We start from the raw sequence: 20,060 nt of genomic DNA on the forward strand, positions 1-20,060 counted from the left end.
CAGAAAATTTTAAGATACTCATTTCAAAATAATAAACCCATTCTGAGTGAATATAAATACTTTTTTGTGTGAGACTGGCTTTTTTTTTCATTTTTGCAAATCTCATTAATATTTGACTTAATAGAAGACAGCTAGATTCTCCTATCTGCTTTTTTAATGAATTTCTTAAAATGTTTTGATTGAAGCATAGGAAGAATCTGGCCTCTTAAAGATATGTAATTGGAAAAAGGTGGAGAATTTTAACCACCTTTTCAGAAAATTGTAGATCTTCTTTGATATGACACCAAAACTTGACCAGTGACAGTATCTGTTTTCTTTTCAAAAACTTTATTGAGGTATAATTACATGTCATAAAATTCTTCCTTTTTAGGTATACAATTCTGTAGTCTTTACTATATTCAGAGTTGTATGCCAGAATCCAAGTTTTAGAACATTTTCATCATCTTCAAAAGATCCCTCTTGCACATTTACAGTCATTCTCCTTTCCAACCCCCAGTCCTGAGCAACCACTATTCTACTTTCTGTCTATAAATTTGCCTTTTCTGGACATTTTATACAAATGGGATCATATAGTATATGGTATTTTGTGTCTGGCTTCTTTGACTTAGCATAGTGTTTGTGAGGTTTATCCATGTTTGTAGCATATATCCGTAGTTTGTTCCTTTTTATTGGTGAGTAAAATTGATTTTTTAAATATTAATTTGAATATTGAATCTAAAACCATATTAGTTAACTTTTTACATTACAATCTATTGGTCTGTCTTATTCTTTGAATGGATGTCTTACCCATACATGATTTTATACTATCATGCCTTGGTTATTTGAAAATTACTGGTTCGCAAAGTTATTTGGATCTTCAAAATATTAACATACATTTCATTATAAAATATCCAAAAAAATCACGTTCATTGAGATCACCACCAGTCTCATCAGAAAAGTCTTTAAATATTGAAAGGCTGTCAGCTCACAGTAGCAGCTTTAGTTGTCCAAAATGCTAATTTTTACTTGATCGCTCAAATTTTATTATTGGTAACAAGTTTTGTCATTTGTTTTCCCTGAAGTGTGGGACTCACTTTGTTCGTTTTTTAGGATTCTTCTAAGTAAAACTGGTGTTCCTTAAAAAGCAGGTAGTTCCGCTTTCCTTAAACTTGTTTAGACATTGCACAGGTTTCTTGGGTTTCTTCTCTGTTTTCTAACTGCATATGTATGGTGGTGAAGGTAATTGTTTACTAGTTTTGTTGCTACAGCTTTGGTACAAGCAGTTGTACCCACCACTGCTTTTGCACCAGTAGTGCAGATGTCAACACAGTAAAGAGGCAAAGCCTATTGTTGTAAAAATAGGTTTGATAAACTTTAGAAAGAAAAATAAGTTAATCTAATAATTCCTAATGGCCCACAGACTGCACTTTGAGAACCACTGGCTTATACATCTTTTGTTTAATCACTGCATTTTTGTTGTACTTTCCGAGTGCAATAGTAAATTACAGTATTTGTGAAATAAGGTTTATGTTAGAACAATAACAGTTTTATAAGTTTGGATATTTGATTCACAGTAAAGACAAATGGTGAAGACAGCTAAAGATACTCAGATCCATCTCTTATTTTAATATTGAATTACATTACCCATGCCCTTTTTGAATCTTTAAAAGTGAAGCGATTTCTTCTGTATGCGCTAAATTTCAAATACATAGAGAAAATAAACTCCCTCATTTTATTATCTTTGATAATTTTAGCATTTGAAATTAGAAGGGTGTCTCAATTCACTGGATTTTTTTGCATAATGAAAAAAATGAATGTTTTTATCTTTTTCAGGATGTAGAGTTACTGATGAAATTTTGCATTTAGTGCCAAATAAAGAAACTTTTAGACTCACTCTAAGAGCAGTCAAATTATGGGCAAAACGTAAGTATCCCACATCTTTTATGCTTGCGTTATAAAATTACAATTTTCAGTTGCTAATGATAGAAACACATAGGGAAACTCCTGAGCCTGTTGATACTGTTGGGGATTGAAGTCTAGTAGATTTTGGAGAATCCTGTTTCTTTTTCAGGTACAGTGGTTATGGTGCTCTGATGTGTGACTACCTCCTCCTTCCTTGATTGAAACTTTTAAAACTCCTGACTTCCTATCTTTGGTTTTAGGCAGGCGGTCAGAATTTCTGAGTTAGAACTGGAAGAATAAAACCCTAATTGTTGTTCTTATTCTCTGTGGGCAGGACCATCTTTTTCATCTTTGTCTCCCCATTACCAGCAGTGTGTAGTTTATAGTAGATATTTGGAAATTTATTAAATGAAGAGCCTACAGTGATAGTTTCAACTTAATGCTTTTTTTTTTTTTTTTTTTTAAGATTTTATTTATTTGAGAGAGAGTGTGCAGTGAGCAAACTGCCCACTGAACAGAGCTTGATGCAGGGCTTGATCCTAGGATCCTGAGATCATGACCTGAGCCGAAGGCAGATGCTTAACTAACTGAGCCACACAGGCACCCCTCAAGTTTTTTTTATTTTTAACCTAATAACACTTTTCTAATAAAGTCTGGAACTGATTTACATATATACATAGGATATGGTTCATAAAAGGCCCAATCCTAAGCTGACATAGTACATTTTCTATTATTTGTAGCTACAGTTAAGTAGTGCTGTACTTTTGGCACCAGGTTTTACATACTCTAAATTTGCACTCTCCAATAAAATTTTTGTGATGATGGAAATATCTCATATCTGTGCTATCCAAAAGTAACCATGTGGCCATTGAGCACTTGAAATGTACACCCGAGGAACTGAATTTTAAAATTAAATTGCAGTTTAAAGAGTATCTCAGAGAAGTAAGCATAGGTCCACACAAAAATCTGTACACAGATGGGGCACCTGGGTGGCTCAGTTAAGTATCTGACTCTTGGTTTTAGCATAGGTCATGATCTCTTGGTCATGGGATCAAGCCCTGCTTTGGGCTCCATGCTTAATGGGAGTCTGCTTCTCTCCCTTTCCCTGTGCTCTGTTCCCACACATTGTTTCTCTCTCTCTCTTAAGTAAATAAATCTTTTCTAAAAAAATTGTACAAACATATTCATAGCATTCTCCTAATAGTCAAGGAGACAACCACGTGTTTATAAACCGAAGAATGGATAAACAAAAGATAGTATATCCATTAATGTGGAATATTACTTGGCAATAAAAAGGACTGAGGTAAATTCCATTTATATGAAATAGCCAGAATAGGCAAATCTATAAAGATAGAAGAATAGGTCTAGGAGGATTGGGAACAAACAGGAGGGAGAGTGACTTTTAAAGGTTTCTCTTTGGGGTGATCAAAGTGTTCCAGAATCGATTATGGTAATGGTTACAACTGTGAATATACTAAAAGCCATTAATTTTTAACATTTTACATGGATGAATCTCATGCTATATGAATGATATCTCCATAAAGCAAGCTGTTACCACAAAAAAAAAAAAAAAAAAAGAAATGCTACATGTGATTTGTGGCTACCATATTGTAAGTACACATCTGAAAAGATCTTAAGCAAATAGGATTTGTCCTTGGGCTCAGTCATTTATCTTGTATAGTCAGGATATAGTAATTTGCAAGAAAGGATTATCACAATTTTTCTTTCCTTATAGATTAAGTTAAATTCAATGTCTTGTCAATTCTTAGATGTATATTTTACACATTTAACATATCTGAAATTGACATTTTGTATCTGTTTTGCTTGCTTGCTTAGTGGGACATAAAATAATGCTGCATTATGTAATTGAGGACATAATAGATTTGATGAAATACGGTAATGCTTTTTATAGATTGTTGTAAGAAACAATTGAAGAGAAATGAATAATATCAATGGTGTATTGTACTTTATGGAGAGGTATCCAAATTCTGCAAAATACTGAAGTTAGTCTAGCTTTACACTTGATTTTTAAAGTGCCCATAAATATGATTACTAATGAAATGTTTGCTCTTCCTACTTGGAGACCCTCCAGATCTCTTTCCTCCTTCCTTCCGTTTCTCAACCAAACTATTGAAAAAGGGGCAGTTCCAGTGTTATATCAGTAGAGTCCAGGTGGGCAGTCAGAACTGAGGCAGGGAACTGAGATGTCTGTCTGGGAGGGCAAAGTAGGGGAAGAAGATGCAGTTTATGGGTTACTAATAAAACTGTGGGCCTGGAAATAAGGTCTGCTTATTGATTGTATAATGTTATTTCCATAGGAGAAAGGATAACTAAGCAGTAATCTTAGGAACTAAGTTACCCTATTCCTTATAGTTGAATGTCATGGATAGTAGATCCTAACAATAATTAACAAATATGTTAATTTTCTAGGACGTGGAATTTATTCCAACATGCTAGGATTCCTTGGTGGTGTGTCCTGGGCAATGCTAGTTGCAAGAACTTGCCAATTATATCCAAATGCAGCAGCTTCTACTTTGGTTCATAAGTTCTTTTTAGTTTTTTCCAAGTGGTAAGTATTCAAATGCATACTTTCACTATTTACTGACTTCTGCCTATATGTAAATTTGTTTGGCAGTTTAAGAGATATGGATAGACTTTTTCTGTTGTCTTACATTTTTAAGTTAAAAGTTCAAAGACCTCAAATTTGAGACAATAAGACACCAGATGGTGCTTTCTTCTGTGGTTCGGGAGTTCTGTGAATGTTGCCTTTTGGTTTGAGAATGGTCACAATAGATTTGGCTCTGATTACTAGCTGTGTATAGGTTAATGTCTCATGTAAAATGGAGGTGATAATCATAGCTACTACATGGATTTATTAGGAGTATTTTCAGTAAACTTACCTCTTTGTTATTAAATTATCCATTAAACCCATGAAAATAGAAGGAAGGGAAAAGCTCAGATGGCTTTTTTTGTTTGTTTTTAAAAGATTTATCTATTTATTTTAGAGGGGCAGAGGGAGAGAGAATCTTAAGCAAGCTCCCTGCCCAGCACGGACCATGACATGGGGCTCGATCTTAGAACCCTGAGATCATGACCTGAGCCAAAATCAAAAGTCAGACACTTAACCAAGGCACCCAGGTGCCCCTAGAAAATTCAGAATTTAATTAGCTACAGTTTAATGGGCAAAACAGTTATTTGCCTTTCAGAAAACACATTTAAAATAAGCAACTTTTTCCTTTGTATACTTCCTTTCCTTGCCCTTTTGTTTTTTTCAATACCAAGTATCGATCTACCATGTTTGCCATATGAAAATTGAAACAGAGTCTGATGATATTAATATTTCATATGAAGTGAGGTCCTATGTGAGTTAATTTGCCTTACTCATGTTAGGGAATGGCCAAATCCTGTGCTCCTGAAGCAACCAGAAGAAAGCAATTTGAATTTGCCTGTTTGGGATCCTCGGGTATGTGACTTATTATTTAAATTAAACCTTTTAGGAAAAGGATGAGTCTATATTGCAACCTATTCTAATCTTATTCCTGCTCATCTTCCTTTTGTATAGCTATAGTTCTTTCTTTCTGTCTGCTGTATTTTTTGGTGCAGATGATTTGTATCTCAAATTCTGATCCAAATATTATGTCATTAAAAATCACCCATATAAAGTAGATGAGTGGGTGTATCAACCAAAATGTCATAATCCATTGTTTAAAACTTACAAGTAATTAGTTACTACTAATAAAGTGAAGTATATAAAAGATTTACCTTGCAGTGGTTTAAAGCAGACACATGGTTCTAAGATAGCATAACTCTTACCTTACATTTTATTTTTTTTTAATATTTTTTTTTCAATTTTTATTTATTTATGATAGTCACAGAGAGAGAGAGAGAGAGAGGCAGAGACACAGGCAGAGTGAGAAGCAGGCTCCATGCACCGGGAGCCCGATGTGGGATTCGATCCTGGGTCTCCAGGATCGCGCCCTGGGCCAAAGGCAGGCACCAAACCGCTGCGCCACCCAGGGATCCCTTACCTTACATTTTAATCAGTTTGTAGAGTAAGTGCTCATTCCTCTGAGTTACCCTAGGGGAACTTACCCCTCAATGAGTAAGTGCAGAAAGACCATTGAGAACCATTTGATTAATAATGCTTTTTGCAGCTATGATAACTGTATTTATTGGTTCTAAAAGACCATTTATGGGATACACCATCAGTTTAACAGCTTTTCAGAGGAAAAAGAGAGTTGCCTTTGAATATCAGACATACCTGACTTCAGAAATAAATGTAGTAGGGGAGGAAAATTGTACTTCTTAGAATTGAAGAAATGTAGTATTAAATTTATATTTCATTTCTTCAGACTTTTGGGGAAATGAAGTGAGGACAACTGAAATAGGAGAATAGATCAATTATTCTGCTTCTAATTTCACAGGTAAATCCATCAGATAGGTATCATCTCATGCCCATAATCACCCCTGCCTATCCACAGCAGAATTCTACGTATAATGTGTCCACCTCAACTCGAACAGTAATGGTAGAAGAATTCAAACAAGGTAAACCTGTTGGCCCTTTCCCTTCTCTATAATTCCCACAAGTTTTTGGTTTACAACAGTTTTATTCCAGTGCAGTTATGCCTGTTATTTCTGTTTGAAATTGATTTTTGTGTTCTGAGAAACAAATTTACCTTTTTTTAACTCAGGAGTTTGATAGGGTTAGAAGTTTTTGGGGTAGGGTGATATAAGAGCTGATAACAAAATAGCCAATTTTCAACATCAGTCTCTCTTGTTTTTAATTTAGGTCTCGCAGTCACAGATGAAATCCTTCAAGGAAAATCAGACTGGTCCAAACTACTTGAGCCACCAAATTTTTTTCAAAAGTATAGGTATTTGAAATTTTGCATTTGTGTGTGTGTGTGTGTGTGTGTGTAAAGAAGAATGTTAAGTTAATATACGATGGGTGACTGTTATCACTTAAATCTCAAGTGAGGTAGAGAATAGGTTAGCAGAAATCCTAAATGAAAGAATTTGTATATTCTAGTAGTATCTAACCCAATATTAGTGGTTTTTGTTTTTTAATGATTTTTAATTGTAGGGTCTAGAATTAATTTTGTGAAAATCAGAGCGTGTTCTAATTTTCATAAGCTGTGTGCCTACATTAGTTCTTTTGTTCACTGGGAGGAAGAAAGAAAAAGTAATGATGGAAAAGTAGAACCTAACAATGTTTCTGGCTTTTCTTTTTTCCCCTGATTGTTGCTAAAAATTCTTCATAGACATTATATTGTATTGACAGCCAGCGCATCAACAGAAGAAAATCATCTGGAGTGGTAAGACTGATATTCAAGTTCTGTACTTACTTTGAGGTGATAACATTTTTATGATGCTTTACTATTTACAAAACACTTTATCCTCAAAATTGTTAAATTGTTTTGGTGACTGTTGTACATGACCAGTGTTAAGAACTGCTGTCAAAATAATGTTTCAGATTTAGAAGTAACATAAAATAAGGATATATGTATATTCTTTGCCTTTTGCCGCTTCTTGGTCAGATTTAAGCAAAATTGTGAGGCACTTCAAATGATTCTGATAACTGGCCTCTTACTGAGTTTTCCATCCTTGCCATCATGTTTCCCCATCAAAACTAGAATGAAAAGACTTTTTTTTATATTTTAATTTAGGGGATTAGTGGCACGAAAGCTTCTGTCAACAGTTAAGAGAGAGGCATTTTTGGCCAAGGAGCAGTGCATTCTTTGAGTAAATCTAAATGTATTCCCTTTGCCTGTAGTATGTTGACGTCCCTAACTCTTATTAGGTAGAAACAATTAGGCACCAGACATGGTTATGCTTTTCTCAGATCTGACCTCTGGGAAAGAGAAACGCAATACTGTCTTATTTTTGCTTCAAAAGTTTAATGCTTATTTTATTGGTAAAGAGACACTGAAAAGAATCCTGCCACTAAAACAGAATATTTCATTTGTCAGGGCGCTTGGATGGCTTTGTCAGTTAAGCATCTAACTCTTGGTTTTGGCTTAGGTCATGATCTCAGAGTCCTGGGATCAAGCCCCTCGTTGGGCTCCACACTCAGCTGAGAGTCTGCTTATCCCTCTCCCTCTGCTCCTCCCCTATTCACACACATGTGTTCTCGCTCTCAATAAATAAAATCTTTGTAGAAAAAAAAGAATATTTCATTTCTCTAGAATGGGAATCAGAAAACCATGGTCTGGACAATATACAGTTTGCCACATGTTTTTATAAAGATTTATTGAGGGGGGCACCTGGCTGGCTCACTCCAGTGAGCATGCAGCTTTTGGTCTTGTCTTGGGGTTGTGAGTTCAAGCCCCACATTAGGTGTAGAGATTACTAACATAAATAAACTAAAAAAAATGAATTTTTTCTCAATTTCTTGAAATACAGCTATGCTCACTCATTTGTATATTGTCTAGCCTCTTTCCTTCTACATGGCAGAGTTGAATAGTTGCAACAGAAACTGGCCTACAAAGCATAAAATACCGTCTGGCCCTTGATAAGGAAAAGTTTGCCAACCTCTCATTTAGATAACACTGAGCAGTAATGTGGTGTTCTGTATATGTGCTGTTGAAGCACACATAACTATAATGTGTATGTTTTTTCAAGTGTTTGAGTAATGTAAAAGTATTCTTGTAGTTATTCTAATTAATGAAATCACTTTAAGTTAACATAGCTGACAGCTGTCACATTTCTTAGGTAGAAAACAAAGTTGTAGAAACCTCATGAAACTTTGTTTTAGTAGTATCTGATTTTACTGAATTTTTTTAAAATGCAGTATCTAGTAATCAGACCATGATTATTTTATGAATTAGGTGCTAGTTATTAGTGTTTTTTTTCCCCACATTATTTTAACATATCTTAGCCTTAGGGTATAGACATAAGATTTGAAAGTGAAAAAACACTTAGAACCAAATTAACCAGTTTTTGTTCATGCTCAAATCATGACTTTTATGGTCTTAACAGGCAGGGTAGGTAAGATTGAGAATTCACTAAATATAGAGCAGTTCTTTTAAAAGAGTGGAGGGGGAAACACGGAAATTGACAAAGTAACTTGTCATTTACTTAAATGGTCTTTTAAAAAGTCCTAATATATTGGACTAAATTTTTTATTTTTTGTTTTTTTAAAATATTTTATTTATTCATGAGAGACACAGAGACATAGGGAGAGGGAGAAGCAGGCTCCCTGAGGGGAGCCTGATGTGGGACTCGATCTCTCGATCCCAGGATGCTGGGATCACAACCAGAGCCAAAGGCAGATGTTCAACCACTGAGCCACCCAGGTGCCCCTGGACTAATTTTTTAAAGGAACAGGTAAAGCATCATAGCTAAAACGCTTTTTGGGTTACCTAGATGTAGTTTCCAAATTTAATATGGAAAAATTGTGTTCGCTGCTCTATTTTCAGGGTTGGATTAGTAGAATCTAAAATCCGTGTACTTGTTGGGAACTTGGAACGAAATGAATTTATTACTCTTGCCCATGTAAATCCCCAATCGTTCCCAGGAAATAAGGAACATCATAAAGAGTAAGTTAATTATTGTTTAATACTGTATTTCTTAAATAATGTTATTTGACAATATGCATTGTTTAAGATCAGTTATGAGATTGTCATTTAACAAGCATTGATGGGGGAGGATGATACACTATTTGAGCATAGTGTTCATGCATTAAAACTAGTACATGCTATGTTGGTAGCCCACAGGTCGCAGCAGAAACTCTTTCTCAAGATTTGGAGCATCTTTATATATTTAGTACATCGTTTTCAAAGCCATTTAATCCTCTATAACAACACAGGGATAGCTGATCAGTTCTCTTGTCAGTTTTAAGAATTTAGCCAAACCACTGCAATTTGTATTTATACTTCAATAGAGACCAAGTTTGAATTATCAAAGAACATCTGTAAACTTAAAAAAAAAAATTAATGGAAATTTAAAATTTTTATTTTATAGCAACAATTACGTATCAATGTGGTTCCTTGGAATAATTTTTCGGAGAGTAGAAAATGCAGAAAGTGTTAACATAGACTTGACCTATGATATACAATCATTTACTGATACAGGTAAGACTGTCATCATGGAGCTGTGGTTCCCAACCTTGGCTCTAACGTGGTATTATTTGCCATGGATCTGGCTGGCTGGCTGGCTGGCTATATTTTTCAGTTGCTTAAATGAATATATTACATCCATATTATGAAAACCTATCCTATTATTTAAAAAAATTAAAGGCGTGGTGAAACCATCTCTAAGACATTAAGTGGGGGAGAAATAGCAGTACAGTATGTATAGTGTGCCACCATTTCTGAAAAGAAGTAAAAAATATATATGCATGTTTGCTTATGAATACATAGAGTATCTCTGGAAGGATATATAGTCTTAAGAAGGTGGCAGGACTGGTTGCTTTTTAGGTCAAGGAGCAGGTGTGTCTAGGGGATGGGGCAAGGAGACTTCACTCAGTGCCCTTGAACTGTTTGAGTTTTGTACCAAGTGATGGTATCATCTATTTTAAAACAAAAAGGAGACTAAAACCATACAGGTGATTTTTATTTTCATTGTGCACAAAAAGGAGCACAATCATAAAGATGACTTTTACTTTTTTTCATGTACTAACAGTACAGCTTGCAGATTATATTTCTGAATCAGCAAAAGAATGTCTTTCACATCTAGCTCCTTAATGACACCTCTCTAGAATATCTTAATGTATCTGTTATAAGTTTGGAGTTATCTTAATCTGGAATGGTGTACATTCATACTATTAATATTTTTGGCTGGGCTTATCTGAGTTTTCTAAATTCTTCTAAACTAGTTTTCACATTTATGAAAATGCAGATTCCTGTACATCACGTCAGCACTACTGAATCCCACACTCTGGGAGTAGAGCCAGAGAATCTGCAAGTTGAACAAGCACTCCTGGTGATGCTTTTATAAGCAATCTGGAATGAAAACATAAATTTTTCCATTCTAATTTGGGCTCATTTTTCCAAAATCAGGAGGATGGAAAGCTCTTTATTACAGATTTGTAGAATCTTCTTCTTCAGATAGAGATACTGAGACCCCAGGAGAATAGATAATTTATCACATTTCACAGTAGTTACCGTGCAAGTCTTCAGTAAGCTTACAGTCTAATTTGGTATTCACAGTTGAACCATTAATAATGGTTATTTAAATAAATAATGTAAATTATTTACATAAAATAATGTGTGTGTTAATAAGACTTTCTTACAAGGTGTGAATAGGACTCTAGGGCTGTATGTATTTTAATCTCAGCATGTCATTTGGGGCTGTTGAGCCTTATTTAACCACCTGTATAATAAGGATGTACTTCTGGATAGATAGTTCCTGACAGTCTGACATTCTAGGATTAGTGTAGTAAAAGAAGCTTCATGGAGGAGAAGAGCTCGAATGCATCTTGGATATTTAGTATAAGGATTAGTTTAGACTTGGGCAAGTAATTATGAGAAGAGATTACCTTTTGGGAAAATAACAGAAAACAGGATTTGGAAAAAACTTTTCATGCATTTATTTTGTTAATGAGATTTAAGTATTGGAAAAATCTTAGAAGTTGGACATAAGAAAAACTAGTTGGTACTTTTTCTTTTCAAGATTTTAGTAGAGAGAGTATGCACACAGGGGTGGGGGGGTGGGGGTTGCTGAGCTTCCATGAGCAAGCACTGTAGCAGCAGGAAGGGCAGAGAAGAGAGAGAATATAAAAGCAGACTCCCAAGCCTGACAGGGGCTGGATTTCATTACTCTGAGATCATGACCTGAGCCAAAACCGAGAGTTGGACACTTAACTGACTGAGCCACCCAAGTACCCCTAATTGGAACTTAAATAAGATTATGACAAGATGAAAATGTTTGAGAAATAGTTGTTCAGTAAGCAGGATGGGTATGTGTGTTTGTGAGATTATGGGGAGATAGCAAATGTATGCATTTTAGAGAAAACAGACCTCTCTGTTCAGGAAGAAATTGACCATTTAACATATTAACATTGTTACAGTGTACAGACAGGCAAATAATATAAACATGCTAAAGGAAGGAATGAAAATTGAAGCAACTCATGTTAAAAAAAAACAGCTTCATCACTACCTTCCAGCAGAGATTCTTCAAAAGAAGAAAAAGGTAAGTTCCTCTCAGACACATGATCCTGGGACCGGTTTTGCATTCTTAATAGCTCCCAAACCTATTGAGCAAAAAGGAAAGAAAGGTACGATTCAGTCTAGAACTAAAATCTCCCTTTCATTAATCACAAAAGATACTTCATTTTATGTACTTCAGAATTGAAATCAGTAATTATTTTCATTTGCCTTTTGAAATCCTAACTGCTTTCCCCTCTTTCAGCAAAGTCTTTCTGATGTTAGTCGAAGTTCAAGTGGACCTCAATCCAAAAGATCATCTCTAGATAGCAATTGTTTGGATAGCTCCAGGGACACTGATAACGGAACACCTTTTAATTCCCCAGTGTCGATAAACAAACCTTCCAAGCCTGATCTTCCTCCTTCAGGAGAAACAGAAAGGTCTGTATTTCAGAATTTTCCTTTGTCTTCAGTTTGGGGATGATGTAAACTTTTCTATGCCTCAGCTAAATATCTTAATTGTTACAATATCTTATTTTACCAGTAGCTAGTCATTTTCTGGCTAGAAATACTTGACAATTTGTTGTGATCCTGTGGGATGGGGTTATGAAGATGTAGGCCTGAATCAGTACACAGAAGTGCACAGGTTTTCTCTTTTCTCACTTTTTACTCAGTCACCTGCCTTTCTTCCCATTTTCTCTTCCTCCAAAATGTTAAAGTAGGAGTGCTTGAAAGAAATAATCCTGAATGTTAAGACTGTTTTAAATAAGTAACACAAATTACTCAATGATAACTCAATACTTTCAATAGGAATAATGCTGAGCCTACTGCTGTCGTTGTGGAAAAGCCACTGAGTGTCCCACCAGCACAAGGACTATCTATCCCAGTCATCGGTGCAAGTAGGTATCTGTACTTTTGTTAAGAATGATTTTACTGTGTCTACATTCAATTACTAGAATTTTCCTTTCTTTTTCAGAAGTTGATTCTGCAGTAAAAGCTGTATCACCCCCAGCTGTGTGCACTATTCCTACTGTAGTAGGACGAAATGTCATTCCAAGAATTCCAACACCCCACAACCCTACCCAGGGACAACCACATCTTAATGGAATGGCAACTAAGAATGTTACACACAAGAGATCCCATTCCCCATCCATAGATGGGTCTTCTAAGAGGTTGAAAGACATAGAAAAGGTAAAGGTACAACCTTAGTGGTAATTCAGTAGTTTTTTGTTTTTTGTTTTAAGTTAAACTAGCACTAAAATTCAGAAGTCTCCATAGCTTAGTGCTCCCTTTAGGATTTGACTGTTTAAAAAGAATGTTTGCCCAAACTGTGAAGACATACTGGTTGCTCATCCTAAATTCAAATTTGTAATAGATCTGAAAACCTGAATGATTGGTCGAAGTTTCTCCTTGACTTTACATAGAAGTCATTATTAGTAACTAATCCCATTTATTGTGTTATAGTGTTGTTGTCCTCTGCCTCCAGTAGGTGGTGGTAAAACTACTGTTACCATCTGAATTGATTTAACCAAAAAGATCACTCCAATTGTAGAAGTTAAGGGTGTTAGCTGAATTTAGTCTACTTTAAATTCTTTTCCCTCACCAACATGTTTGCAGTAGTTTTGATGATAGCCTTATCACTAGTTTCTCAGTTTATATAAATTGTATGGTTTTTGTAATCACAGCAGTTCATCTTAATGTTTATGTTCTAGTTTATTCGACTTGAATCAACATTTAAGGACTCACGTGCTCCTGAAGACAGGAAAAGAAAAGCAGTGGTAAATATATTAATGGTGTGCCTCAACATATTTCTCTCAAAGAGCCATGTATCAGGAAAAGTACTGTATTCGAAAGTGGACCAGACTAGATAGGTCTGGGAAGTTTGGGTTATATTTTATTTTGTGTAGAAATAAGCATATATAGGAAAGAAAGTTTTCATTTGTATACAATTCTGTTTTTAGGATGCCATTGGAGAATGTATGCCTATTCCAACTATTGATACATCACGCAAAAAGGTAACAAAGTCTTAATTCATAGGTAATCTACAGGTACAGAAAGCTTAAGAGTCTTGCATTGGGTGAAACAAAAGGATAATGAGATTTTGTTCCTGTCCTCAAAGACCAACAGTGTTTATTTGGGGTTTGGGGTAGAAATAGCAAACAGTGTCTGGTCACAGATGTATGTACCTCAGAAGGGAGGAAAAGAGGAAATAATTTAAGACTTCACTGTTTATCCAGTTTAGGTTCAACCTTTGTTTATTTTTAAAGAAGTTTAGTGCTCATACTATAATTTCTTAGCAAGACTCATTAGTATATTTTTGTTGTGCACCACTGCTGTTAAGCTCAGTATGTATTAATATTTTGGAAGAATCAAATGTATCAATATACATAGTATAAGTACCTTTAAAACATGAGCTAAAGATCCCCCTAAATCTCAATTTAAGAATTTATTTCTCAAAGAATTACTGCTAAACTAATAATATGATATTAAGCATGGTAAGTTAATAAACAGGTGCTCAAAAATCAGCCTGTGTGTACCAGAGACAGCCCTTCTCTGAGAGTTTACAGTTTAGTTTAAGCTAAATACAGCTTATTTTTAAAAATAAGCAAAATGGCTTATTTTCACCCCGTTACCCTGCCAAATTCCTCACAATGTATTGGCCATTTTTCTAGTAGTTGTAGAATTCGTAAAATGTCTTTTAACATAAAGAATGTGTTACAAAAAATACGGGTGTATAATTATATTTGATAATGGAAGAAAAAGTTTGATATGGATATTAAGTATGAAAGTGTGAAATGACATGCCTGAGTGTGGCTCTAAAATATTTCAAGTATAAAGGGCAAGGATGTAAACCAAACAGATGTGGCAAAATTTTATTAATGTCCGAATCTTGGTTGTGGCATTGAAGCCTTCGTTGTTCTTTTATGTATGTCTGAAATCTTTCATGTTTTTTGAATGGCTGTGGGTAGGATATAGATTTAGCTAAGGTAACAAGGGAGGGGAATTAACTCTTGCATACTGTTGCCATCACACCGTTATCTATTTCAGAGGTGTCTTTCTCAATTTTGCCTCTCAAAATTGCCTTCATTATGTAATTCCTTTAGTATCCTCAGAAACCCTCATCTAGATGCCCCTGAATTTCACCATCACTAACTAGATAACCGGTCTTCCTCTATAACACACTCATTTTTCACCTAGCACCCCAAGAGTTTTCCTGCTTAGTGACTCCGCTCTTCCTACTTCTCTTTATCATTGACTTTCTGCGTTTCTCAATCTAGAAGTGGCGAGTAATTTAGCAGTCCTTTTTCTTATACATACTCCTCCCACTTGCACCCCTTCCTGTACCTCTGCCTTTCACCTCCGACTGAATAAAAAAATTCCCCAAAACAAAGAACTGACAGTGAACATTGGAAGAAAATATCCAACATATATGTGAGTGTTTAAGAACTTAAGGGACTTGGAGGAAAAAGTTTTGTGATTTACTAGTTGGGACTTGATAATATATATTTGCTTTTCCTTGTTTCTCTTCCTTTCTAATAGAGACTACCCAGTAAAGAGCTACCAGATTCATCATCTCCGGTTCCAGCAAATAACATCCGAGTCATCAAAAATTCCATTCGACTGACCCTTAATCGGTAAAAGCAGTGCCTCCTTACTTAAGTGAATATGCAATCATTTAGTGGCATAGATGCAGCCACTCTTTTTATAATAGAAGTGGCTGTCATACATAAAATAAGGTGAAAGTTTCAGTCATCGGACTAACGACCTTGAAGTGGTTTTTGAACTCTCACACTTTGACCTGCAGATGCCGTAGCATTCTCTCATTGATTGCTACATACACTTCTGTGAGGATCACCTGCTATCAAATTGTCATCTACAATATTATGGCTTTGCGTTGGAGGTTTTACTGCCTTAACTTTCGATGCTTGTTTCTCTGTTGTGGGAACCAGTTCTTGGCTCTTTGGACACGGATAAAACAAGTCCTGAACTTTTTTTTTTTTTTTTTTAAGTCTTATGTTATAATCATTGTATAGAACTGAAAAAGTTGAAAAAACAAAAAAAAATTGTCTTGTAATTTTCCAAACGTTAACACATTTACTTTAGCATTGAAGCCACTTTGTGAAACCTGAGAAAAATGAATGTGAGGTATCTTTTCTGCTTTCCTCATTTGTGTAGATGTACTTATTGTCTATTCTGTTGATTTAAATTATTTTTTTCCCAGAATGGCACATGGAATATTTAAATTTTTATTTTTTTGTGCCTTTCTGTCCAAATGTTGCATAGTTACCAGGGAGGATTAGTCCAGTGATTACATAAGAGTTGGGCACCATTAATTCTCTATATTTTGCCTCCCATGGAGGCCTTCGAAATGCATCTTTATTAAGAATCAAAATATAACCAAAATACTGAAAGTCAGTATATGAATGGTGAAATTGTTACATATCCTAGCTCATGCCATTCTTGTTAGTTGACTGGTATTTTTTACTAAGGAGCAACTCATTCCAGCACCAACAGTAAGATACCTTGAAGTATGGCAAACTTGTATTTTTGAGGTATAAAATTAACTTGGCATGGTAATTCTTGACCATTACTTACCCCACAACTTCAAACCGCTTCTTCATGGACTAGGCATGCAGAAATAAGCAGTGGATTTTACCGAAATCTAAAGGCATTTTGAATGATATTGTTACCAACCATTAATTGGCTCAGGACCTTTGTAATTTTTATTTATCTATATGAGTTGTCTTTTTTTACACTGCTTTTTTCAATGCATTTCTTAATATTTTTTAAGTTTCATGAACGCATGCTCAGTTTATTAAAATCCATAACCATGTAATTCTTGTAATATGTTGATTCAGTGTTTTGTAAATGAAGTCGTATGTATTTTCAGAGTATTTTTGTATGTACTGTAAGATACCATCTTTTCAAAGAGAAAACTTTAAAACCTTTACTGTCTCTCTTTAGTCTAATTTTTTAAATATGGATTATGCTTGAATTATTCTTAAAATGAAAATGTATAGATTGCACAACCAGGAATGCTAGTATTTATTACCTTGTTCAGCTTTCACTTGGCAATTTAGTAGGTTCTGGTAGGAAAAACACATACATTTGAATAATGCAGGGAAAATACTTGGTTGTATATTTTATAGGACTTGTGGGACCCATTTAACCCATGGAGTAATAATAGTCCGTATTCTCTCTTGCAAGCCCCTTACCACTGAGTTGAAATGCTTGGAATTCTGATTGTCAGCGGTATCCTTTGCCCACACCTGTTCCTTGATCTCTAGGTTGCTGAAATGGAAATGCTAGCATTTAACTCTTACGAAGGAAAACTGAGAAGTAGAGCAAGGAAAAAAGTAATGGTTTTTTCCATTATTCACTTTTTACATAGCAAAAGATAAGAATGAAATCCTATAAATCCAAGTTGTAGCTCATGTGGAAAGCTCTCCTTTTAGCTGACCCTTTCCTTTATCCAAGGATTCTAAGATTTGTTCTATAAATACTCTTTGAGCAAAAGTAGATGATTATGAAAGAACTAATTGTCACCTGACTTCAGACTTTGAAAAATTAAGATTTGAGTAAATTACATACATGTTTGCATTTCTGTGTTTAATATCTACCTATGTTCCCCTTCTGTTATCAGTCTTCACGATCTCTTTAAGAATTTTCATGTTTACCCACCTATTTAAACAGATTCTTGGAAGTGACTAGTGGAGTTTTTAATAAGAAAGCCACAGGCCTAACCCCATACACCAGGATAGTCATTTCTCTTCTTTTAAAGATTCATTCAGCATGGGGCTGAGACATAGCCAAATGGTTCAATGTTAGACACCCCAAGGATGGCATTCTTTAACCTGTTTGGTAGCTGGGGAGTTGATGAGATGCTTTTGAGATGATGGGTTTGATCAGAAGTGAAGTGTTTTGTATCCTAAACGGTAGGTAAAACATTCAGAACGTTTTGTGACCACAGTAGGAGAGCTCCATTGTACTAATGCGAAGTAAGTAAAAGGGGAAAGTATGGCCTTATATGTCATGTTCAGAGGCACTAGGTAAACGTGACTTTGAGTTTGAAACTATACCTAGAAATGTATTTTATAAAGTCAAATAATCTCCATTATGTAGACAGATGTTTATTTTCACAAGGGTATTACATTGTAATCTCAGTGTTCAGGACTGGCTCTGAAGAATAGTATATATCAAAGGAAAATACTTGTCAGCTGGCTTAAATCTTAGGGACTTAACTCATTTGAGAGGGTACATGGCTTAGACTTGTAAAATTGGGGCAGCAGAATAAATTTTACAAGACTATTACTGGTGCTTACAATGACTATCTTAAGACCATAACCTAGTAACATTTTTAAAATGCTTACTTGACTACAGTAGCAATAAAGTAAAGATGGACAGTGTCCACATGGGCTAACCTTATTCTCCGTTCCTCAGTTTTGAGGTAGGAATTCCTAAATTGGGGATCATGGGCCTTTGGGAATCCTTTGCAAATATATATATAAGAAATTTTTGTTTATATGCATTTTTCGGGGGGTGGGGAATTCATAAATTTCGTCAGCTTTTCAAAGTGGTTCATGACCCTTTGAAAGAAAAGGGTGATGGGGCATTGTTAGGAACCACACAGCTTTGCAAGATTAAATAATCCCAGACTCTCCAGAGGTTTTTCTGTGGTATATTTCTGAAAACATATTATGGCTCTTAACTAGTATAGTGGGCTTCGGGAACACCAAATTTCTCTGAGTTTCTTTATATATTGCAGATGAACCTTAATCAGTATTTTAAAAAATAATTACTATTGAATTTATAAACGTCTAAGTAAACGTCCGTTTACTTAGATTCATTAACAGGGTCAAACTTTTAACAAATTTCGACCTAAGATTGATCAGAGTAGAATAGCTTAGAATGAGAATTAGAAATGGAAAAAAAAAAAAAAATTAGAATCATTAAGGATCCTAATCCTTTGATTTCAGTAGCATTATTCTCTCTCGTTCCTTTCATGTTTGTGGTTTAGAGCAGAACAGACTGAACAGACCAATAAATAGAACTTTAGTTTTAAAAAACAATGTATGTGTGTTCAAAATAACTACCTAATAAATCTCCCAAAGCTTAGAATTTAGGTTATGATAATAGTGGTAAGTAGTGCAGGTGATGGAAGAAAACAGGTCTCAATAATGGTAACTATTTCCTTTGGATTTTTTAAAAGAATTGTACAAGATCAGATTCTTACCAAATTCTTTTTTTTTTTCTGGATTTTTCTGATAAACTTTTATATTTGAAGTTAGTTGAACAGACGTTTATCATCAGACTTGCTACAAATTTTAAGCTACTGCTGCATTTTAGCGAGGACTCCCATAATTCCCTTATAAAGTACTTAGGTCTTTGAGGTACATGGTGCTACATCACTCCACAGTATTCTGTAAAACGAACGCTGCAGCTGCTGTTCCTTTCTAGAGAGCTGTTGGTGTAGTTCATATTAATATTTCCTGCCTTTTATTTGGATTGTCTTATTTCTTAGTTGTACACACAAGCCTCACTTGTCTGGAATAAGTAATCAAATAAACTTGCTTTGCTAAATAGGTGTGGATGATTGACATTATTTGGGAGTAACTCAAGACATGTTAGTTTTCTCAAACTGAGAGCCGTTTGGTCACTTACCACCCAGACTCTAGCAGATAGTGGTATTCAGCATCTGCTTAATATGAAAGCAAGCCTCATACTCCATTTGTCTCACAAACATTAAACGTTAGCAAGCAGTAGCACATAGTAGCATCTATCTCAAGTACTAGGGGCAAAATCTTTCACTCTGGTCAACAAAATGCAACCAGAATTCTCTAATGGCTGGACAGAGGTGCATTTAGCAGTCAGGCCTTGGGAACTGTCTACAGAAGTACAAGCTACATAGTATTTCGTTCTTGTTAATTTAACAGAGACTTGTTTTTAGCCAATCCACATATCTTGAATACTAGTACTGAGTAAGATTATTAGCTAGCCATCCGTGGCACCAATGGAAACACATTTGGCATGAAGCTAATTAGCAAAGCCTCCTGGATTTATTGAGCTATGGATAACAGAAGAGCTTCTAGTAGT

The 20,060-nt window shown here is 35.1% G+C and overlaps 1 protein-coding gene across 2 annotated transcripts in view; it reads left to right on the forward strand.

Moving 5' to 3' along the window:
- The window catches only part of PAPOLG (poly(A) polymerase gamma), a 31,902-nt gene extending 12,355 nt beyond the window's left edge, over positions 1-19,547 (forward strand). Inside the window, exons 8-23 of one of the 2 annotated variants that reach the window (XM_049115563.1) lie at positions 1,813-1,902; positions 4,312-4,450; positions 5,272-5,344; positions 6,306-6,426; positions 6,671-6,755; positions 7,143-7,196; positions 9,300-9,419; positions 9,844-9,953; positions 11,891-12,012; positions 12,232-12,407; positions 12,777-12,865; positions 12,943-13,157; positions 13,679-13,759; positions 13,928-13,981; positions 15,507-15,601; positions 15,772-19,547. In XM_049115563.1, the coding sequence (XP_048971520.1) occupies positions 1,813-1,902; positions 4,312-4,450; positions 5,272-5,344; positions 6,306-6,426; positions 6,671-6,755; positions 7,143-7,196; positions 9,300-9,419; positions 9,844-9,953; positions 11,891-12,012; positions 12,232-12,407; positions 12,777-12,865; positions 12,943-13,157; positions 13,679-13,759; positions 13,928-13,981; positions 15,507-15,601; positions 15,772-16,000 (1,853 nt within the window). In that variant the 3' untranslated portion in view covers positions 16,001-19,547. The remainder of the gene's footprint in view (positions 1-1,812; positions 1,903-4,311; positions 4,451-5,271; positions 5,345-6,305; positions 6,427-6,670; positions 6,756-7,142; positions 7,197-9,299; positions 9,420-9,843; positions 9,954-11,890; positions 12,013-12,231; positions 12,408-12,776; positions 12,866-12,942; positions 13,158-13,678; positions 13,760-13,927; positions 13,982-15,506; positions 15,602-15,771) is intronic. The other variant, XM_025468390.3, reaches the window with a different exon arrangement.
- Positions 19,548-20,060: the final 513 nt, after the last annotated feature.

The sequence above is a fragment of the Canis lupus genome, chromosome 10, assembly GCF_003254725.2.
Source record: "Canis lupus dingo isolate Sandy chromosome 10, ASM325472v2, whole genome shotgun sequence".
Lineage (NCBI taxonomy): Eukaryota > Metazoa > Chordata > Mammalia > Carnivora > Canidae > Canis > Canis lupus.